The sequence below is a fragment of the Galleria mellonella genome, unplaced genomic scaffold (genome assembly GCF_026898425.1).
Source record: "Galleria mellonella isolate WM207_F2 unplaced genomic scaffold, CSIRO_AGI_GalMel_v1 utg424, whole genome shotgun sequence".
In the NCBI taxonomy this organism is placed as follows: domain Eukaryota; kingdom Metazoa; phylum Arthropoda; class Insecta; order Lepidoptera; family Pyralidae; genus Galleria; species Galleria mellonella.
Window position 1 is genome coordinate 414,267 of NW_026442097.1, and position 24,827 is coordinate 439,093.

Sequence of the window (24,827 nt, forward strand, 5' to 3'; positions counted from 1 at the left end):
GAATAAAAACACATTGTGGATTTTATTAATTTTATTGGAAACAAAATAATAATTATGCTATATTGCACGTGACTCGCAAGTCTAGATTCACACATGTTGAGCAAAACCCACTTACACTTAGCTCCCACTGACGGAACCCTGCGTCTTGCCACCGCAACGGACCCTAAAACATCACGCGACCGAAAGAAACTACATGAAACATCTTTCGACTATTTGGTCCAGTTATAGCACGTCAAATTCGTATGCGTCACTCCGACTGGTGGGGGGCGAGTGGGAATGACTGTTCATATAAGACACTAATATCGTAGTTTGATTAAATACAAATTAATAAATAACAAACACTGGGCGATCATTTCTTAATAGCTAACTGTAAAAAAATATTTTTATATTACATATCACGATTGCTCGCTTCGTAATCGCTAGATGCGTTAGATGCACTTTACATCGACAGCGCCACAATCAAAGTGGCAATAAATAGAGGTAATATATTATAGTAATTTTACATTACTCAACGTTTATTGATATTCAGACGCTAAACCTAATAGATTGGATAGCAATTAACGAGCAAATTTTCAGATATGTAACTGAGGGTCCATTCACCCCATAGGAGTGCCGCACATTAAGTTGACGACTTATAATAAAGTTTCCTATCCTTCGCATGATGTTAAGGAGGGCTAAGGAATACAAATACATGTGACAAAATTTAAATGCATCCTTGTAATATAAATGGCGAGATTTCTTTTTTTTTTTACATTAAATGGAATTATTATAATTATTCCCATGAACACCGGCTTTCGTTCTGATCTCCTTTTAAAAAGTAGATATGACAATTGGATCGTTTTTTAGGCGTCGTACCCTGAAACTATCTCTAATTGAAATTTTCCAAGTAACTTGACAGTTTTGCAATATTATTATGTCATATTTTATAGACAATTAAACATAGTTTTCAATTCTGATAAAATTTTCAGTTTATACTGGTCTTTAGTATATTAATTTCACTGTAATATAGTTTTTTTTTTTTTTCATAAATAATAGCGTTTTAGAATCGACCCTATTACAAATTACTACAAATTTAGAGATTGCAATAAATTTAGGCAATAAAACTTTTTTTTTTCGAAATTTAGTTAAAACGAGGCAAGAATGGCATCAAATATATTTAGTAAAACTAAATTATTGCAATCTATTCGCATTTCAAATTTGTCTCCCTACAATTACATACATTTTTTATACAACTTAGAATGGCAAACAAGCTGACGGCCCACCTGATGAAAAGCGGTAACCGTCGCCTATATACATGAGCAGTACCATGGACATAACAGAGTATACTGTATTTTTGTAAAATTAAGAGATAGGTCTAGAGTAATGACGCGTCGCAATCGACCACAATGTACAGCGTTCATTTAATGCACGTGAATCAGAACATGCGACGCTACCATGAACATTTTCCGAAATTTCAAAGCCGCACCAACGAGAACTTAACGCAAGCAACTTTTGTATGGATCTTAAATGGTGCATTCTCTGTTTTTCAGACACTTTATTGTGGTATTTATGATAATGCGAGAGATGGCGCTAGTGACGCCGTCTACCTAAGAACAAGGAATTACATAGAGGGAATGATAAAATAAAAACTGTAAATCATACGGTTGCCTCCTTTCTTCTTATACAAATATAATTAGTAAAAAGAGGACGAAAGATACACCATCAGTTGCTATTTTTCTCAATTCATAGCAGGCTAGTGTATAGAAAATGTTTGATATGTCAATTATTTGTCAATGACAAATTTTACATTACTAGATTATATATTGGACACAGTTTATATAGAAAGTATGCGAGCAGGTTGTATCTGAATTTGGTAGGGTTATACGGCCGTATAACATTTTCTATATACTAGCCTGCTGTGAATCGACAATTTTATCACTCCTTCTATGTAATTCCTTGTTCTTAGCCGTCTACAGACTTGTGTTGCCCAATAACAGAGTAACGATCATGTACTAACTTCTACCCGCGACTTCATCCGCGTGATCGGTATAAAAACTAGCCTATGTATATATAGTGCGTATATACCAGATTTCATAGTGATTAATAAGCTATTGAGGTGTCAAACAAACTCACATTCACATTTATAATATTAGTAAGGACTTATTTAATATTGCTAAATAATGTTACATAACGTATCGATTATAAACGATTCATTCGGACATAACTCCATTTAACTAAAATTATAAATGTGGAAAATTGTTAGCATGTTTTTCATTCAATAACGCTTAAACTACTCAACGGATTTTAATGAAATCTACTACACGGGTAGGTTATATCAGAACTTAGCATATAGGACACTTTAGATACAGAATCACGCGAGCAAAACCGAGGGAATTGGCTAGTATCTAGTAATTCTAAAAATCGAATAGTTCAATCGATTCTTATTCACAATCGATTATTAGGCAACACAACTGATTTGGGCCTCTGGACAAGTGGCAAGCGAATCCGTCGATGGAATCGACATCGCTAGCGAGTCCATGAGATAGAATGAGATAGCAACGCCGGGTGACTCATTCTAACTTACAGACTAGCTAGCGATGTCGATTCCATCGACGTATTCGCTTGCCACTCGTCTAGAGGGCCCGTTTTTGATATGAACGAGTCCGAAACTTCGAAATCAGGTTCACGGTAGACCCAGTTTCCTAAATCGTAACAACATGATTCAGATAACAAAAAAAAAAAAAATACAATGCAATATATTCAAAAACGCTTAATAAACTAGTACAAAAGATGAGAATAGATCTGTAGTCTTTAACTGTATACAGTCATACACAATTATAAGGTTAAGCAACAAACTGGGCGGTCATTAAACGGATGGGTGACCGCGCATGAGACGTTACAACCAAATAGTCTATTTCAATTGAACTTAATTCGGAAATAACGGAAAACTATTTAAACGATGTTAGTAAACAAATCGAATAATGCAATCGATTGATTGATGTTCGATTTATGTCACTATTGGACATTAGCGGACTGAAAAAAAAATTGCAGATAAATTAGTACTTTCATACCTGCTTCTTTGTCGGTCACGTCAAAACGTTGGCAGTAAAGAAGCCAGCCCTATAGACAAGGGGCGAGCGAATTAACCGATGGAATCGACGAACGAGTGTATGAGTTGGAATGAGACATCCGATGTTGCTATCTCATTCCGTCCTACAAATTCGCAAGCCAAGTCCATTCCACCGACGAATTCTCTTGCCACTCATCTAGAAGGCCAGATATATAGGTACTATTTACCTGTAATTTTTTTTTTATCGCATAAAGTCCTGATAGTGTATTTAAAATATGTGTAAACATGGAGATCTTATCGTTGGAGAAATTGTTTTTTTTTTCTTTTAATTAAGTTCTATTGAAACAAACTGCAAATTACAAATATTCAATGAGACAATAATTTGGCGACATCTCGTGTCAAAATAGTTTACAACTGTAAACAATTTTTTTAATAATTAATTTTTTAATAATTCAAGTGTTCAATTCATACTTTTCAGTATAAATGACGTAATATTAATTTATTTTTTCTATTTAATTGTTTCATATTTCAATAAGCATGTAATTTGCTATGGAAATATATATTAATTAATATAACTCACTCCTTAAAACCTAATGGTCGAGGGATGGGCAGCAGCGTCCCTCTTAAAACATCAAAAAAAAAATTTTTTTTTATACAACTTAGAATGGCAAACAAGCCGACGGCCCACCTCATTGAAAGTGGTAACCGTCGCCTATAGACATGAGCAGTACCATGTACATAACAGAGTATACTGTTTCGCCCATGATACCCCCCATGCGTTGCCATTCCTGAGGACTCAGGTGTTATTCCTCTGTACCGTGTAAATTCACGCAGTTGTCAACGCGCCTGTCAAGCGTGGCAACTACTGACAGAACAAACTTTATGGGCGAAGCCTATGTCCAGCAGTGGACAGTTAACGGTCAGTTTAACCCTTGAAATTAATACAATAAACACGTGTATATTATCTTGTACTGTGCAGTGTCATTAGTAACTCTACCAAAGACAAAGTTTTCTTTTATCAGAATTTTTCCTTTACTTTTTGGTTGAAACAAAAAAAAAATTTCGAAACCCTATCAGTTTTAAGAAATGGATTATATTAATTAACATACTGTATAAAAAACAATATAGTTCAGTATATAATCAAAGAACTTCTACGCTATCCCATGTTTTGCAGTACAAATAAAATAGAGACCGATTCCGAGACGTCATTAATCTGAACGTTATTTATTGACGTAATTTAGAAATTTTTCGAAATTCCCTTTTTACCTCCACACAGTGACTACCGCCGATTAGATCACCCGCAACACCAAAGGCATTGCAGGTGTACTGCCGGCCTTTTATGTTTTATGGGTCATCGTAAACTAAATTTACAATAATTTAAATTTTATTAGAAATTCAGTTCATATTGGCCCTTACCTATAAATATAAAGGAACTCCCATTGAATAAATTAAAAATTGTATTACGTAAATGGTTACTTAGCAAAAGCTTTTACTCTGTTGACGAATTTTTCAAAAAAGAATAGATAAATATCTAATATAGTTGTCGATGCATAAATTAATCAGTTCCTATCAAAATGGGAGATTTGCATGCTGTGATACTGTGATAACTAAACAGGCACGAAACTTTATGTAATTTAAGACAACCGATACCTACGACATTTAATGCAAATAAATTTATTACTATGACTGGTTTAGAAAAATGGCGTAACACGTATACCCCCCCCCCCCCCCTCCCATATTAGCTTAGAAGTCCTCGAATTATATGAAATTGGTATTAAAATATATAAACAAAGTGTTCATATTCCATTGTACTAATCTTAAAGAAACGAATTCCTGTAGATCTTCTCAAAATGAGATTCCAACAACCGTCTACATCACATTCTGTTAAAACATTCATTCCATTTGATCTTATCTTTCAATCAAAACTATAACCAGCCAGTGAACAGTCTGTGGGCGAATGGCAACACTGCAATTTAAAAATCTACTATTTTAGTAGTTTTTTTTTAACAAATGTTCATTTTGAACTGGACAAAGGGAATTTAATCATCTGTCTGTTAAGTTAGTTTTAGTTAATTAATCAAATTCCCAATATCGACTTATATATTTTTATTATTCAGTTTTCTACTGTATTTACAATTTCTTTATATAATACAGCATTATTTCCAAAACTACTAAAATAGTAGATTTTTTAATAAATTAATTTATAACTTAATATTATGATAATTAAAAATGGCTTTAAAGAGTGCAATGTTGCCATTATAAAAGTCTACATTGCCAGCTAACAAAATCATCATACTATAAAACATTGATACTGCCAATGGAACAAAATACCATGTTTGAATAGTTAACCATAGATTATACGAATTTCGTAATTAGCATAACTATGGTCCAAAGAATTAAAAAAAAAACTATACAGAGCCATTTGGCCAGCGCGACAGTATTAAACAATATCCTCTTAAGTGAGATCTATACTCAATATTGGAACTTTAATTACTTTTAAATACAGTTGATACGAAGTTGATCCGAACTGTCCCCCATTGGCAGGATCAAAAATTAACACGTCAACAATACGAGAGATTTTCGATAAAGCATAAAATATAATCAAATTTGATTGACTAACAAAATTGATTTAAATTACTAAACAAATTATGCATATATTGTCAGAAACAAAAAAATGTATATATATTCGCTATGATTTTATACAGACAAGACTTTTAGCACCTCGATTTAGCCACAACAAAACAACAAGAAATGCCAAACATTCTGTACATTTGTTTTAGGGGTATATTAACACAGTCAAATATTTAAAAACTTAGTAAATTTTAAATTAATATCTTTAGAGACTTGGTAACTTTTAACAAAATTCTGAACTCAACAGTAAAGTAAAAAAATATGACAATATAAAAAAGCTTGTATATAAATTTATTTGAATATAGGTAATTTATTTTGGATCAATTATTTATTATCCACCTATGGTCCTATTTATTTGACAGTGCAATATACCAATAAGACATTATACAAATGGAAAATCTAAACGCATACCTGTACAAAATATTGACCTAATCAAAAATAGAATACGAAATGGAAAAAACTATACCAGTGTAGAGTCTTGACAGATGAAAACACATCCTCATTTCCTTTCATAATTCAAAGAACTGGGTGTCACTAATAGATAACTTCAATAAAGTTGATCCAAAAAATTGGATGTTACTAACAGATGGGCTAACTTCTATGAAGTTGATTTCAAAAATTGGATGTTACTAACTGGTAAGCAAATTCCACGAAGTTGATCCAAATAATTGGATGTTAATAACAAGTTGGCTAACTTAAATCAAGTTGATCCAAATTATTGGACGTTAATAACAGGTTGGCTAACTTCAATCAAGTTGATCCAAATTATTGGACGTTAATAACAGGTTGGCTAACTTCAATCAAGTTGATCCAAATATTTGGACGTTAATAACGAGTTGGCTAACTTCAATTAAGTTGATCCAAATAATTGCACGTTCATAACAAGTTGGCTAACTGCAATCAAGTTAATCCAAATAATTGGACGTTCATAACAGGTTGGCTAACTTCAATTAAGTTGATCCAAATTGTTGGATATCAGTAATAGCGTTTATAATTGTGTTGGTTGATTCGAGGATAAACCATACACGCGATTCCTGTCACAGTTTTGATACTTCATTGAAAACATTTAACATTTGCTGCCTAATATACATACAAACCGCGCCGTAATAAAACGAAAACCATGCTCTCTCACTCGCACACACATACACGTCTCGCTCGCACGTCACGCACAACCACAATATTCCACAATTATATATAACTAAATATATTGCGATGTGCTGTCCGTTCACTAAATTGCTTTTATGATTATAAAAATATGTATCAGAGGGATTTTTATAACATACTATCTTGTACCTATTGTTTATAGCGAGATGATATGTACTCAATTAAAATTGCAAGAATATTTAAAGGTGTAACTGTCGACCACTTACATGTACGTCTACACGCAACGAAGGACCAGTCTACGGCTTTATTCATCGACTGTTATTGCAATAGTATTCCTACACAGACCATATAAAGTACAAAATGGTTTGGCGTTGAATGAATTCCCTTTTTTTTTTCAATATACATTCCTGTATACATATATAATATATGAACTTGAAGACAATTTTCTATATAAAGTGCTAATATCTTTATTTAGATATATCCTCAACGAGGTTCCTCTGTAGATACGGTCTACAGATTTATACTCTACCTATTCTGCTGAAGATTACTTAAATGTCTCTATTTAAAGTCATAGACAGCACAACGCAAGCAAGTCTAATCGTACATTCGATCTATAATACTTTAGCGTTGAGACGATCGCCACAGGTGAATTGCATCCGTTCGCCTTCGGTTCAGTGCTTGTCCAACACAGTACACTACTTGTGCAATCGGATAATACGCCAATAACGTGTCATAGATTTATTTTATATACGCAAAATCAACTTTACGTTCTTAGTCACGAGTTGATCCAACAAAGTTGATTCAAATAGGTTGATCCAATTAAGTAGATCCACACAATTTGATCCTTACATTATTATACCTGTAATAGTCCTTTGCCTCTTGTTTATTAGAATGGAACATGTCTATTAGTCTAAACAGACATAGATTATATATTAAAACGTTCCTACCCCATAGAAATCCTTTTTTAAACTTTGTGCGATTCCCATCTCCCTTCTCTTTCATTCACAATTAAATACAAAGGAAGGGACGATTGACACTCTATAAAAAAAATAAATAGAGAGCGAAGTCTATAATACAACCTACCCTTTAGTCTAAGTTGGGTAATGTTCGACAAGCACTGCAACCAATCAGACATCACAGTCAAATATATATCGGGCTAATTGATACACCGACGGAGCGATATTTCTTTTTATATATATATATCAGATATCAGATCAAAATTCATTTAAGTTCATATTTGGTTTTGTTATATAATTTTAGAATAAAATTGGTATTAATTTCATTTTCACACACATATAACTAATATATTCCCCTGCATTTTGTTACTTCATTACTAAATGAAAGTTATCCTGAAAGAGACTAAATATTTCAGTTTAGTTACTGAAATATTTAGATGTAAATATTTCAGTAACTAACTTTTTTTGTTAGATGATTTCTTATGTAAAAAAAAAGTGATAACTTTAACAATATTGGATATAGCCAAAAATAATTATATGGAACAGATAATAAAAATACTATGAATATTAATACCAATACAATTTAGGTTAAAGCGCATCAAAGTCTTCTGAAAACCATTTTTTCACGAAATACATTCCAATATTTGTATCAGGAATATTATTTATGTAACAAATATTTCGCTTTATTATGCAACTAGAATTGGCGAACGAGGCAACGGCCCACTTGTTGAAAAGTGATAACCATCGTCAACACATTAATACCAAAGATATGACATCGTTGGTTATGTTTGATGCGTTGCCGAAGGACTTAAGATAAATTTTACATCTTGTTTACAATAGCTACATAGTATTTTCAAGTAAAAAACAATCACTTTTATATATAAATAAAAAAATGAAATTAAAAAAGAAAAGTTGATCCAACGATACAGAAGTTGATCCTTGGACTTTGATGCGTCTAATAGTTGATCCGCTGACTCAGATGCGAATACCTAAACCGGATTCGATTATAGCCTAATAATATTAAGGCCTAAAAACAGTCCGCAGTTGTCTCTTTCGTGTCTGTTGTCGGCAGAAAAGGACAGCATGTTCAGCTTACATCTATAGTTTCGCTTAGCTACCGTCGGTCGTCGATGCCCCGCTGTTTAACGCCATCTGTAATCGAAAGACATTTATGATCAGTAAATCGAAACTATATGAATAAAAAGCAAATGCTGTGTGTTGGTAAGATCATGGCTTGAAAATGACCGGATGTAATAGATTTTCACACGGGCGGTATCATGGGCGAAACAGTATACTCTGTTATGTCCATGGTACTGCTCACGTGTATAAACGAGGGTTGCCACTTTCCATCAGGTGGGCCGTCAGTTTGTTTGCCATTCTAAGTTGTATAAAAAAAAAATGTTCTCTCACTGTGATTATTTCTTGTAATTGTTTGTATCTATCATAAGTTTACTATTGTAATCTTTTGGAGGAAACACTAAAGAGTAGCTATCTATAGTTTTATCAATTTAATTACATGTAAGTTAAATCGGTAGTTATTATATTATAATAGTTAGCTTCTTTAAGAGACTAAAAATAAATTTTCGACTACCAATAGGATTTTTATGACTATGTTAAAGAAATATGTGAGTATAATGTATGTATGTGTGTATATGTATGTATGTGTGTGTGTGTATGTGTGTGTGTATGTATGTGTGTGTGTGTGTGTGTGTGTGTGCGTGTGTGTGTGTGCGTGTTCACCGTGTATGTATGTGTGTGTGTGTGTGTGTGTGCGTGTGTGTGTGTGTGTGTGTGTGTGTGTGTGTGTGTGTGTGTGTGTGTGTGTGTGTGTGTGTGTGTGTGTGTGTGTGTGTGTGTGTGTGTGTGTGTGTGTGTGTGTGTGTGTGTGTGTGTGTGTGTGTGTGTGTGTGTGTGTGTGTGTGTGTGTGTGTGTGTGTGTGTGTGTGTGTGTGTGTGTGTGTGTGTGTGTGTGTGTACATACAGCACTTGGTGCGGCTGTATGGCGGCGAGGTGCGCGGGCGAGGGCGGCACGCCGGGCGGCGCGGGCGGCAGCAGCGTCTGCGCGAGACCCTCGAACCGTCCGCCCGCCTCGAACCCGTTCTGCTGTGCACACAAACACCCTTACTGTCGTATCGAACTTACACTAGCGGATCAACGAGGGGATTGTTAGTAAAACGGACTACCAGTCCCATTGCTAGCAATATACCCTCCTAACATCCACTTAGTTTCACCTGGAAAATATAATACTGAATTCCAGGTGTATTCATCACGATGGGCTAATTGATATGCGTTTTCATTCTCACCTATCATCCCTCACTGGTGCCCCGCCAGCGTATCCCGTTATCGCATGCGGGGTTACCATACCATTTTCACCCATCAAACCCAAAAAAAAGCCATCCATCATTTAGAACACCCATTTTCGATTACTTTTTTTAACCGACTTTAAAAGAGGAGGTTCTCAATTTGATTGTATTTTTTTATGTCATATACCTTATAACTTTGACATTTATAAATTGATGGGGGAATTTTTTTTTTTTATATCTGAAAGGACATACTTTCAGATTGGTCCCGTAGAAGTTTTGTCAAAATAGTTTAGTTTTTAAATCAAAACAACTAATTATGACACTATTGTTATAGTTTTTTTTTTTTTATGTAGTACACTATTATTTGATGAATTGACAGGCCAGTTAGCCCATCATGATTGATGGGCTAACTGGCCTGTCAATTCATCAGAATTCATCAGGAATTAAACATGACAGTTTCCAGGGGGAACCATAAGGACCTTTTTAACCTTTTTAAGTATATTGTTAGCAATGGGATTCTTAGTCTCCATTACTAACAATCCCATTCCCCCCTGATGGCTGCCTTGAAGGTGACACGTATACTAACTGGTATCATGATGGTGGGACGCAGAGGCTGGATGGACGGCTGCACGGCGGCCGCGGCCGGGTAGTACGGGTAGTACTGCACCGGGTACCCTATATAGCCCGGATATCCGGCCGCCGCGGCGTACATGGCCGCCGCCGGACTATACATCTGCTGAACATACGGATTACTTTTTAAAACTTTAGATTATATAAACAGAGCAATGAAATAAAGAGAAATAAAACCAGAGAAAAATAAGAGGGAGAGACAAAAGTCGATTCTTAGCTACCTTTGTCACACATTCGTGTTTCAACCGTGAAGCAGTTGTGTTTGCATGACAGTGTTTCGGTTTGAAGGGTGGGATATGGCGTGAATTTACTGGGTACAGAGGAATAACACCTGAGTCCTCAGGAATGGCAACGCATGGGGGGGGGGGGGGTATCATGGGCGAAACAGTATACTCTGTTATGTCCATGGTATTGCTCATGTCTATAGGCGACGGTTACCACTTTCCATCAGGTGGGCCGTGAGCTTGTTTGCCATTCTAAGTTGTATAAAACAAACAAAACAGAGAAAAATAATACTAGAGACAAAAGTGAAGTCACATCCTTGAATTTTTTAACTACACAAAACGTAGTCAATGTGCCTAGTTCCCTGGACTTGTCCACCTCACTGCCTTGTACAAGTAATGTTAGTGAATTTGGAAGCGAAGACAGATGTAGGAGTATGTCGTAAGGCGCTAATACACTACGCGAACATCACAACTTACATTATATAGGTAGAGCATCGAGCCTCCAGAACGCGTCAACTTTTTGTCAGCCAATTGTCACATTAGCTGACTCGTTGTTTTTATCAGTGTTCTATATAATTTACGCACACACTGTATCTTGACGTTTCTATATTTATTTAATAAATGAAATGAGTGTTTACGTATAAAAAGATGCAGAATTTATAAGACAAAATAAATATAGAAGTTATAAAGGAATTACTTACAACTATTTATCACGCAAAATTTTATGATATCCTGAGATGTCTATTTTCGCATCTATAAGTCGTCAGCTTGTTTGCTATTCTAAATATATAAAAATGTGTATGTAGATAGATATATAATGTAGAGGTATGTCCACGTATAATGTATGTGCACGTGTGTATGCGTGTGTGTACGTGGGCGTATGATGTATGTGCACGCGTGTGTTCGTGTGTGTCTGTGTACGTATGATGTATGTACACGTGTGTATGCGTGTGTGTACATGTGCGTATGGTGTGTGTGCACGTGTATATGCGTGTGTGTACGTGGGCGTATGATGTACGTGCACCAGTGTATGTGTGTGTGTACGTGTGCGTATGTATACAAGTGTGCGTATGTGTGTACACGTATGTATGGTGTATGTGTATGGGTGTGTGAACGTGTGCGTATGATTAATATCCACGTGTGTATGCGTGTGTGTACGTGTGCGTATGCTGTATGTGCACGTGTCCGCGTAGAGACTGACCGGCAGCTGTTGGCTGAGCGCGGGGATGGCCTGGTGGTGCTGCAGCTGGTCGTAGGGCGGCGGCGCATACACGCCGCCTGCGCCGGCGCCGGCGCCGCCAAACGTCACTCCATACGGGGAGCCGCCCGCCACCGCGCCGTGCACTGGGGACCGACACACACACTCTATACGGGGGAGGGGGGCCTCAGTGATAGGATCTGGCGGCCCTGTTGCTAGCAATGCACTCTGTCAGATCGACTTCCCAGCTGGAAAGCGTCGTGTTTAATTCCAGGTAAATTTGTCATGACTGGTCAATTGATATCATTCTCACCTATCATTCCTGGTGACCCGCCAGTGTATACCAATCACGCAAGCGGGGTCACAATGTAACAAATAAAGATACTTGCAAAGGATGCGGAGGAGGGGAGAGGGAAGTGATAGAAATGGAGTCTAGTGCCTCCTTACATGAATTAGTCCCTATAGATAGTCTGACTTTATCCTTACCTATCTTCACTTAAAGTATCCAGCCAAATTATCATCTAATAAATCTAGAAAGGTGACGAGCAAAGAGAGAGCCATATTCTGCACCATAACTGTACTTTATTATTATTAATATAGCAATAAATAGCAATCAAATATATCCGAATACCATAACAATAAGGGGGTGAAACTGATTCTGATAATGAGGTCTAACTACCCCATTGTCAGCAATACACAGCCAATTTGACTTCTATGCAGTTCATCTTAGAAATCATTTTAGCTTATTTATTGTTGAAATATATGCCAACTGATCTGACTTCGTCCTCACCTATCATCGCTCATTGGAGTCTGGCCAGAGTGTATCGATAGCGCAAGCAGAGCCTACCATCCAATCATCATTCGTTAAAGAAAAAAAACTACAGCAAGGGGGTTTAATTACCCTAAGAACTGTTTTAAGCCTACCTCCATACTGCGGCGCGGCCTGGTGCGGCGGGGCCGGCAGGAACGGGCCCTGGGGCGGCTGCGGCTGCGGGTACGCGCCGAGGGGGGGAGTTACTGCAACAACTAGCTACGTCAGATACTGTATACTCGCGACCTGTTAGCTCCACCCGACGGCGCTCAATGGTATGGCTTCAAAATCGTACTTTGATGTTGGCACATCCTGATATTACGTAGCGAGTGTTCCATTTTTGAATAATATCGGATTTTTTTTTTATTTTAATTTCCAGCTAAAACTTTAGCTAGTGGAAGGAATAAAGGCAGCTATTCTTTCTATTATAAAATTCACCACTAGCTTGATCTACAAGATTTATTATCTATAAAATGATTTTGTAAGTAAAAAAAAATGGAATTATTTAAAATAAATACAGTGTAATAATATGAATTCTTATTACATCATTAAGCGTAAGCGTAATACAAGGATGACCATTCTTTACGTTTTTTATTTAGATTTCCACAAAAAGAAAACCTTTAATACAAAACATATATGAAAAATTATTTCGATGACATATTACTTTTAGGAATGAGTGAGTTTTAAATTATTAACACATTGTCACTGGCAGTTATATTGAAAAAAGAAAAAAAAAATTTTAACGTCATAAAACTCTATCATGCCTAAGCAACGTGAAGTCCATACAAACATCATCGAAACATTTTGTGCCATGTCGACGCAAGCGTACCGTACGGGCGAGCGTATCCGCAACCCAAGCCCGAGCATTCACGCTTGACGCAGCGGTGCGGCCGTGTTACACGTATGTCACCATGGTTTACCATTTTTCTAGGACAATTTTTTTTTTTATTCAATCTTCAGTGACGACTTTGTAAATTTGATAGAAACGGGTAATTTTGATATAGAATTGTCTCGTTTTTACATAAAACTAAAATAATGCAAAAATGAGTCAGTGGTAAAAAAAAACGATGGTGACATAAAAGACGGCCGGGACGCGGACGAAATAAGAATATTTGGATATTAGTACGGAATATAGCATTTGAGTTGGCGACTGGCTAGTCCCGTTTGAACGTAATGTAACATGTAACAGTACTATACTGTACTAACGTAATGTAACATGTAACAATACAGTACTGTTACATGTTACATTACGTTATTACAATGAGACGCAATATACTAGGTTGCGAACTGCGTATATTACAAAAGTGTAGATCATACGTTAGATTTACGTGTTCTTATCTCGTCCGCGCTGTGATCACTGACGCCAGTGTTAACGACAAGCGATGTCCATACAACGCGTGGCATATCGTCACCAATACGAGCTTTCCAAAAACGAATCTTAAATTGTAACACAACACTGTCCATTTTGGAAAGCTCCATCTAGTGACCGAGCCGCGATTCATAGGAAAAGAAAATAATTCTCTTTATGAACCGGGGACGGGGGATGATTTGGTAGGTCGAGTTGACGATCCAACACAGTACAAATGGAGTGTGCTGAACGCCTACCAAACGTTATTTACAATGCATTCCTCAACTGCAATGATCACACTGACTTACAACGATTAGATGGAAACAATTGAGGGGTTTTTCTTTCCAAATAATCCGTTGTTACTAGTAATTGGGTGCAGTGTTGGCAAGCTAGTGTGACCATATTAATCCTTATATTGTAAACAAAACAACCACACGATAAAGTACCTTCAAAAAAAGACATTAATTTTACTTATGAGTTTAACTGTGAACTTAGGTGTTTAAGTTATTTAAAAATGTGCTATTTATTAAAAAAACAAAAAGAGGATTAATAAATCTTTGTTCTCTTTTTCTAGAAACATACATTTTTACAGTGCTGACGAGTCCCGACTGTGTAATAGTGTATTAAAATCACGAGATATAATTTTTGTTCACGGGAATCGCCATTAATCAACCATAAATTCACAGTCAATCAGAACGCGACCGTTAAAAGGAGGCCGGCGGCGTGTATTCACTTTGTGAACATTCCTTTGTAAATTAAAACATTATTCATTAATACTATAAGTAACTAACTATTCGACAATTGTACCAAGATTTCTTGTCGTAAATATATCGATCGTACTTATATACTACTAGATATTAGAATGAAGCCTCAGAAACGGCCGAGCTTTCGATACAAGGGAAAATACACTTTATTCATTGCTATTAAGGTTTAATTTACATCGAAATCAATTACTTTCCAACAATACTGTCACACGATGGCCTCATATTAGTTCCTGAGGCGATAGCTAGTAGCATTCACGATCGAAGTGGTAAATACATTATGGATGTCAAAATACATTTTCATATTATTTTGCTGTTCAAATCTATGAAGCGTATATGCAAAAAAAGCAATAAAAAAAAAAAAACGGAAATACAATAATTATGATGAGTGCGTCGAAGGACATAGAAACATGCAATTGTGAGACAACACAAAAGAGATACACTGTAAAATTTAAAGAAACAGCTAAAATAAAATCCATGCTTACTAACAACTAACTAACAACTAAAAAACTTATAGCAATGTTAATTCCAAATAATAGCATTCAGGCCGTAAACAATGGCAAATGTCTCGTGCCTAGAAACTAAAAAAAAAAAAAAAACAGCTGCAATAAACAGCAAAATTTTATATGAAAAAAAAAAAAAGGTAAAATACCGTGTTATTCACAAAAATCCTGGTAAGGTTTAAACATTAATTTCAGTATACTTATTCGGCTATTTAAAAAGTATCCATAATTTTATGGTAAACAAAAAGAGAGAAATTATATGGCACACTTTTTATTACCGATAAAAATGTATGGTAACATAATATCGTTACTGAAAAAAGCATATTTTACGACGAAGCGCGTTAATATATTTGTTGTTTTATAATAAATCAACAAATGGGAAAAAACAAGCCGGTATAACATACGTTTCAATAGAAATCTTGCATAAGGCATTTCGAACGATAAATACCTAACCACAGGATCCCTGTAAAAAAAAAATCCAACGAAAACCGCCATAGATACGCACGACCAGAGAAGGGAAGATATACTAAAAAAAAAAAAAGTAGGTGGGACCCTAGAAAATGGTGGTAAAGTGTTTAATTCCGATATATATGAAAAAATACAGGTTAGAATCTCGCAACTGACATACTTCCCTGTCCTTCAATTGAAGCTTATTTGCATGCACCATTGTCTGTGGCAGATCAACTGCTATAGACAATGTAACGGTACAAGATCATCACTCGGTAATCTAATTACACATATCGAGGGTTTGCGACGAAATTTACACCATCAGTGACGATCTCTGACCGTTAACTTAACGGCTAGATTAAACGCACACGCACTAACAATGTCATTCCGGTTAATTTAAGGTTCAATCCACAATTTAATGTAACCACCCTTTTAATTTATATTTGTTTTGCAAAACTTCACGGCCAGCACATACGAGAGACCGTCTCTAATGTTAATAGAACATATAAAACTTTAATATTTCAAATCTATAGTAAATCCTCCGAAAAATAGATTAGTAAATACAATGAATTTTTGTTTCCTTCCAGGACAAAAGTCTCTCGTTTGTGCAAGTAAGGTCAAAGTTAGAGAACATTTAAGCAAATACATTTTCTATATTTAATTAAACCTTTAGACAGATAGTGTATTTATTACTAACAATAATAATTTAAAATACAACATTACAAAAGAAAAGAAAAAATTCATATTGCAGGTTGCTGGGGCCGCATCAGCTATTGCTATATATTGTGCATATATCCAGCGAGATGTACCTATATAGCGCTGATTTTCAGGCGGCCCCTTAGCTTTCTAATTGTCATTTGAACTCTTCTCATTCGTTTTAATTATTTCTCTCCCGTAAAATCAAAAATTAAAAGTTGTGTACCACAAAAAAAAAAAAAAACCAACTGCAATTGTGTCAAAACGAGATAGTCTAAAAATTAAACTAATGAAACGATTTTGATAAAACACGTATAGGACCGATCTGTAAGTATATCCTTTCAGATGTAAAAAGAATTTTCCAAATAGGTTCACAACTGACGAAGTTATGAGGTAACAAACATAAAAAAAAAAAAAACACGAAAACCACAAAAAAATATTATACCAAGAACACTACATTCTTCATTTCGAATTTAAAAAAAGAATGGCCATTTTCCTATTCTCTATTATTCACATTCTGTATTTGTATTTTGTCTATGGTTAATCTGTTACCTTGTAATTGTTACTTTTTGGCTGATGGCTTTCGCCAAAGTCATAATAAATAAAAAAAAATGTCTATGGTTAAATTATTGTTTTTTTTTTTTATTGTCAATGCTACGACAAATTAAAAAGGTGGTATATAAGTCTGAATATAACTTATAATAGTTTTATTCGGACTTCATATTAGTTTAATCTTAGAATTATGTGTTGATTAACAAAACAAATGCGCACGGCACGACTGTTATGGATATGTCAAATAATACTAGTGCCAGATCACCGTCACCTTACATAGTAATAGAGCAAAAAACATTTTTTTTTTACAGGTAAAAGTAAAAAAAAAAAATGATTTTTGTAAAACAAAAACGAAACGGTAATGAAAATACGAATTACGGTTTCGGTCTTTGATGTTATGTTAGTATTAAACACACAGTCTTAAACAATAAAAGGGCATAACTTTTTTTTTTTTTAATTGTTACGTGTAACGACTTAATTACAATCATAGACAAAAAGTCATGCCTCGACTCCAGCACAAAATGTAATTTAATAATATTTCTGTGCTAATTGAAATCTCAAGGAAACCTTAAAGATTCCAAGCTATTAAAAAGAAATTGTGTTTCTAAATTGTTTTCGACTACAAAAACAAATGAAAATCAATTCCAATGGCGCGCAATTTCTTTTCAATTTATTTTAAAACTAAATAGCTTAAACTAGGTAAGAAAAACAAAAATCAAACGTAAGACAACCCTATTACATTATAATAGGGTATCTTGAAGACTTAGAGGCAATTTCATTTCTTTTTTTTCAAATCTCTTTATGACCTGCACATGTATACAAATACATTTACTTGACTATATTTGATAATAATTTGCAGCTAAGTCTATAAAGGTGCAATAAATACTAGCATTAATGTAATATAATAGCGACATTCACATATAGTTAATTATCTCATTCATTATCATATTAAAAAAAAAAAAAAAAAAACAACAACAAAGAAACCTGAATGTCGCTATTATTCCTTAAAACTAAGTGTTATAAAAAGTAATTAAAAAAAAAATAAGCTGTGAACTAAATTTTTATAGGAAATAAAAAGAAAAAAAAATACAGTAGCATAAAAACATCGATGATATTGAAATTAAATGTAAAAAGTTCTGTTTATTTGTTTCTATTTTTTTTTTTAATTTCACAAACGAAATAAACAGAACTGGATTCTTAGACAACTTATTTTTTTTACGTGTTAACTAATATGGTTCCAACGAGCAGATACGTTTATCCTCCATCTGTGACACACGTCTGAAAGGACTCCGTCTCGTTACACTATACAAATAAGTTCAAGCAGAAAACATCTACTGTACAGCCAACAACGCAGCTCCATATCAATACCAATAGTCCTCTCAGAGAAGTGTTCTTAGTACTTTATTTTTTTTTAACTTTTTTTTTTTTTTTTATTTTTACAAACATATACACTCGCCGGAATCGTGAAGAAAACGAAGTGGTGACCTGATTGCTAATAAAAACGTTTCGTTTCGCTTGTTCAAATGATAAAATATACCGATAACATAAGTTTTTTGGTAAACAATTTTTTTTCACTAGCTTCCTATCTGCAGACAGTCCTTTTTAGCTATAATTCGATCCGTGGGGTTACCCTTAACATTTCTTTGAATGTTTTTTTTTTTTTATCGGTGAAATAAATGAAGGTGATATAATTCATGATCAAAATTAAAGGGGTATTATATTGTTAGTAATGGGGTCTGACCCATTGCTAGCATATATATGGGGGGAAAGGGATTGTTAGTAATGGAGACTGAGAATCTAGCAATATATCCAACCAGGTCGACCTCCTCGCGGTTCCCCCTGGAAACTATCATGGTTAATTCCTGATGAATTCATCATGATGGGCTAACTGGCCTGTTTTCATTCTCATATATCATCCTTCACTGGTGCTCCGCCAGCGTATCCCGTTAGCGCAGGCGGGGTTACCATTCCATTTTCGCCCATCAAAAAAAAGACCCATTGCTAGCAGTACACCCACCCTATCAGGTCAACCTCCACTTGGTTCCCCCGGGAAACCATCGTGATTAGTTCTAGTGGAATTCATCACGATGGGCTAACTGACCTGCTTCCATCGTCACCTATCATCCCTCCCTAGTGTTTCGCCAGCGTATGCCGATAGTGCAGGCGAGCTTACCATGTCATTGTCACCCATTAAAAAAAAATACCATATAGCCGAAAATAATGTCTAGGGAATACAATCCCGGGAACCCGAACGACAAAGACAACGAGCCTTTATACATAAATATGCAGCAAAAATAAATATATATAAATTTATTATATACATAGAACATACATCAGGTGGGCCGTCATCTTGTTTGCTATTCTAAGTTGTACAAAAAAAAAAAACAATTAAAAACAAAACTTCAATCTTCTACCAAAAACTTCTAAATAACTCAGATATTCTGTAAATATGGCCGCCACAGTCAAAATATATGTACAATAGTAACAATTATATAATTTTACTGCTTCTTATATAAACAGTCTGTTTTTTTTTTTTTGTAACTTTAGAACATTTGTTTATTAAAGATCCATTATTTATTATACATATCTTATCTCGACTTTATTGATGTAAGTGGGATATTTTTTTGTTTAATTAAAAACAATAGTAAGTCAATCAGTTCATGATATTATTGGGAGATCATACTTTTTTTTTTATACAACTTAGAATGGCGAACAAGTTGACGGCCCACTTGATGGAAAGTGGTAACCGTCGCCAATAGATAGATTTGAGCAGTACCGTGGACATAACAGAGTATACTTTTTCGCCCATGAAACCCCCATGCGTTGCCATTCCTGAGGACTCAGGTGTTATTCCTCTGTACCCTGTAAATTCACGCCATATCCCACCCTTCAAACCGAAACACAACCATGCGAACAGCTGCTTCATGGTTGAAACACGAATAGGACAGAGGTACCCAAGCAATCGACTTTTGTAAAAAGTCTATACAGATAGCGCAGGTGGAGTTACCATTCCATATTTAGACATTTAAAAAAAATATATATATAAAACATATAAATAATAGAGATCTCTTCAAGTCAAGCCAATGCAGTTAGAAAACATGTGAAAACTTAAAGGGGAACATTCAGTGGATAACATAGGTAGTATTTTATTTTCAAAAACCCGCGCGAAGCCGGGGCTCGTAACTATATATACTAGTGAAACTATGTATTTAATTTTTTATTTTATTTACTTATTAAACACAAGAAATTTACAACGCGAGTCCATTGGAACTCGCACTAGGCGAACCTGTATCGCTGGAGTCCATAAGGGACTATCAAGACACGGCGATTTGCAAACATAAATATAATAAGCAATCAAGCCACCACGCTAGTTATACATCATAATAACACATATGGTAGTCCACACTCCGTTACGCACATATCATATTGTCTCTCTTTACTATGTTTCCAAAAAGAAAAAAAAATAAAAGAAAAATTCTATAATGGTGTCATTACATGAGCGATTAGTCGACAGCAGCGCGAGGACTGCGGCGCAGGCGCGGCTCCTGTGGAGGGGGCGCGGACGCTGGGAGGGGGGCAGGGTGTGGGTAACGTTATATTATCATCAGAATACCAATTGTCTGCACATAGCACCAGTTTTACAACACATACAGTCGAGCAACGAACGTAGCGGCAACCCTACCGCGAACACGACAACGCCCGAGCGCGCTTAGCGACAGCGCCCACCGACAATTCCTCTATTTTACACACAAAACGTGGTAGCAAACCTATTTTAACTATCACCGTTTTGTATTTTACGATAAATCCTTAATATATGTGGAACAAAACGTGTTTATAGTTAAAATAGTTAAGTAATTTTTTCTCATATGAAAATAGACTTTAACAACCTGAGTATAAGGTTGAATTTCATATAGCGAAATATTTTTTTTTCTATGTAGCTTGGAATCGACCTTTTTAGTCGACACGTCGACCGATTTACGGTCGGTCTGCGCTGACCCTAACGTAAGTAAAGGCGAGTGTATACGGACCGTGGAATAGCTTAGTAGACGTCGTTGCGCCACTGTAGGGGACACATTGTAAATCTGTATAGGACCTTATACTTCTTTATAGATGCTATTGAAAAATAAACATAATGAAATCCAGTCTATAGTTTCATTTTCGAGTAATAAACAGAATTCCCAACTAATTCATAGTAAAGCAGCGTTTGACATGTGTAACGCATCAAGGCTGTACAATGTGTTTTGTACGGGCTGACGTCATGTTTTGTTTAGTTTTATTAGCATAATGTTATGAGATGCAAATAGCACTCGAGACTAAATCCTGTTAATAAATAAATTTCTAAATTAATATTATAAAGAGTATAAATTTATTTGTTTATAATGAATAAAATCAAAATACACTTAACCGCGGTATCTTTTTTTTTTCTTGGATGAAAATGGTATGGTAACCCCGCCTGCGCTAACAGGATATGCTGGCGGAGCACCAGTGAAGGGTGATCGATGTGAATGAAAACAGGTCAGTTAGCCCATCATGATGAATTCATCAGGAATTAACCATGATAGTTTCCAGGGAGAACCGTATGGAGGTCAACCTAGTTGGGTATATTGTTAGCAATGGGATTTCAGTCTCTATTACTAACAATCCCTTTTCCCCCTAACCGGGGTATCATCCTGGTATAAAAAGACCACTCCTTCCTTTCCAATGGGTGCCATAAGAGGCAACTGAAAGAACTTAATATTAGAGGGATGGACAACAGCATCCCTCTTAAAACATCTCTAAAAGCCTAACTACGGTTGCCAAGCCACATGGCTACTAGCAAAACTCCCTTGTGAGGAGGTTTCTGTTCAGGAGTGGAAAGTTAACTGCTGGAATAAATTGGAAAATTTGCATATTTGCCTCTTTATCACTCAATGGTGTCCCACCTGTATGTACCATAAACACAGGAGGAGTTACCATTCCATTTTCATTCATTAAAAAAAATATTAGTTTTAAATTAAAGAAATACCATGGCACAGTGGCAGATTTGCATAAGCTCCTTGATTTAATGCTTTGTTGGACCAATAAATGTGAGAATTGTACTCCAGACTTTGCTAACAAGTATGTGAAATCAAGTTTTCTCACAAGATAAGGGTATCCCATCTACAAAACTAGGCTATTAGCAAAATAAACTAATTTAATTAAAAAAAAGTCAATATTTAACTGAACTAGGTGTTATTTTGCTGAAGTCCATATCACTGGTTATTTGATTACAATTATTTTATTTAATTCCGCTACAATTAGCATGTGCGTGACTGTCAACACTCCAAGATTGACCACCACTGTTACTACTAGATGTTCCACAACCTTCCATATTAGCTGTTAATCTCCAACTATCATTTTATTCATGCACCTTTTACAACACATATTTCACCTTAAACTCACCCCCATAAATAAGGATATAAATAACAGTAGTCAATTGTCTAATGTTGATAACCACACTCATGCTAACAGTAATGGAATTAAACAAAATAATTCTATTTAAATTAAACCAGTAAAAACAAATTATTTAAAGCATAACTGCAGTGTTATAATTCAATATTGTGTAACAAAGTTGTGGGTTTTTATATTAAAATATAAATTAATAACTATTTCAAGTGACAAACCTAATCATTGTAGTAAATATATAACTATAAACATATGGTATTCCCTATAGAGAATTAATTATGTCCATACATTCTATAGAAAAGTATCCAGCAGCAATTGTCTCTCACTTGTTTCATCTATGAAGCAAATATTGCAATGCAATTATAGTTTGAACGATGGGATGTTGCAGTGAAATAATGAGGTTCAAGGACATAATGCCATAGTGCTCAGGAATAAGAATGGATGAATGTCTCAAAGAATACACTAATTGTGAGATCAATGGCACTGTTCATATCTATAGGTGACATTTACCATTTTTCAGCATATGGATTATTATTTTATTAATAATTCTGAGTGATATGATTTTTTTTTAATAATAAAGCACTAAATGGGTATATAATTATGATTTTTTTTACTAGAAGTAAGCAAGTATAAGAGTAAAATCTATTTTTCAGTTTTAGACTAAGGACTAGCACAGACGAGGAACATTTGTCTATGGATGACATTTTCAAAATGTAATTAAACTTATGCAATTCTGCATTTAATTTAATAGTTAATAAATACATTGATGGTAGTTCTTTATCTGATAATTAATATCTTACGTTTCTCTTAATACAATCAAGTAAAAACAGAGTGAGCTTAGCATGTTTATATTAAGCAAAACTTGCAATAGTAGCAGAAGAATTAGACTTTACTTGCATTGTCTAAATGCACCTTCACGAAATTAATATTGATTTATTATTTAACTATTTGGATATACGTAAATCTAAGACGTAAACATTTAAACAGTTGATTTATTAGTTGTTATGTCAGTAGGTATGGATTGACCCACTTTTGGAGAATTCAATTCTGAGATTTAACGTATGTATAGAAACTAATTATTCCTAGATTATTCGATTAATCAAGTGGTTTTTATAGATTTTACTCAAATTGTGTCTACGTAGTAGTAAAATGTAGGTAGATACTATATAAAATAACAAGTAAAATAAATCGATTCAAAATGTTACAATATGAATCCGTAACATAGATATATAGTAAATTCAATGTGTATTTGATCAAAATAAGCCTATTAAATGAATGAATCAAACGATTTGCCACTAAATTTAGCGAAAATATCCCGCCTAGAAATTACAATAGTCAACCATCTTGGAATTTTAGCCTGATATCGATCTATAGCGAATCAGCAAAATAATACATCGCAATTAAATTTATCACGCTTTATCCGATTCTATCCAATACTTATCACGAGAATGGGACCCAGGTAAATCTAAATAACAAGTAAAAACAGCCAAACCAAGGTCCCCAATGACGTTACACATGTCAACATTTTCTTATAAAAGAACAAAGAAAATAATAAAAACAAGCGCATAAATACCTTTTTTATCGGCCATTTACAAAACTACAAATTATTTATTATAAAAAATATTCGAGTTAATCTCGTTGCGATTATTTTTCACGGAAACAGTGTATAATACAAAAAGGATTACAACGCAGTCGCAGAAACAACGCTTCGTAACGAACGATTGTCGCAACTGACTAGTGATGCTCTTCTTTCTCGATTGTGTTGTATAATCTAGAGAATCTATACAAGATATCAAATTCATATTGAAACATTAATATAAAATAAAATAAATAAATTACTTTTTATATTTAAAGTTATTAATTGATTTTTAAGCTATATCGTTTTAATAATTTGTAATGGCTTATCAATTCATGAACAAAAGAAGACTGTCATCCGAGTAGGTTTACACCCACCGATATTGAATGTTGAAAATACTTGAAATTAATTTGAATTAGTAAACTATTTACAACTTTCATCTAGAGAATTTGGTGTGAAATTTATATCACTAATGACCGGCTTGACATCACATGTTTTTTTTTTTTTAATAAAGCTCGTGTTTTTTACTGATATTGTAGTTTTGTATAGGTGATTTAAAAAAAATATTAAGAAACTATAAATTTATTTATTACAAACGAAAAATGGTCTCTCTA

General features: G+C 34.7%; 1 protein-coding gene across 6 annotated transcripts; it reads right to left on the reverse strand.

Moving 5' to 3' along the window:
- Positions 1-13: 13 nt before the first annotated feature.
- On the reverse strand, positions 14-24,366 carry LOC113515442 (DAZ-associated protein 2-like). Of its 6 annotated transcripts, none has more exons than XM_052898410.1 (6): positions 24,211-24,366; positions 13,020-13,112; positions 12,099-12,241; positions 10,630-10,776; positions 9,722-9,840; positions 14-8,892 (listed from the first exon to the last, which is right to left on the reverse strand). In XM_052898410.1, exons 1-6 carry the CDS (start codon positions 24,224-24,226, stop codon positions 8,883-8,885), a joined length of 528 nt encoding a protein of 175 aa, XP_052754370.1. In that variant the 5' UTR covers positions 24,227-24,366; the 3' UTR covers positions 14-8,882. The 6 variants fall into 6 exon arrangements, with proteins under 6 accessions (XP_052754370.1, XP_052754369.1, XP_052754368.1 ...); XM_052898409.1 differs by having other exon boundaries at positions 9,722-9,843; positions 10,630-10,779; XM_052898408.1 differs by having other exon boundaries at positions 12,099-12,262.
- Positions 24,367-24,827: the final 461 nt, after the last annotated feature.

Coding starts and splice junctions, on each gene's coding strand:
- LOC113515442 (XM_052898404.1), bottom strand. Junction 10,780..12,098: donor CGCTCAGCCAACAGCTGCCG/GTCAGTCTCTAC, acceptor CCGTATGTTCAG/CAGATGTATAGTCCGGCGGC. Junction 9,844..10,629: donor GTCCCACCATCATGATACCA/GTTAGTATACGT, acceptor TTGTGTGCACAG/CAGAACGGGTTCGAGGCGGG.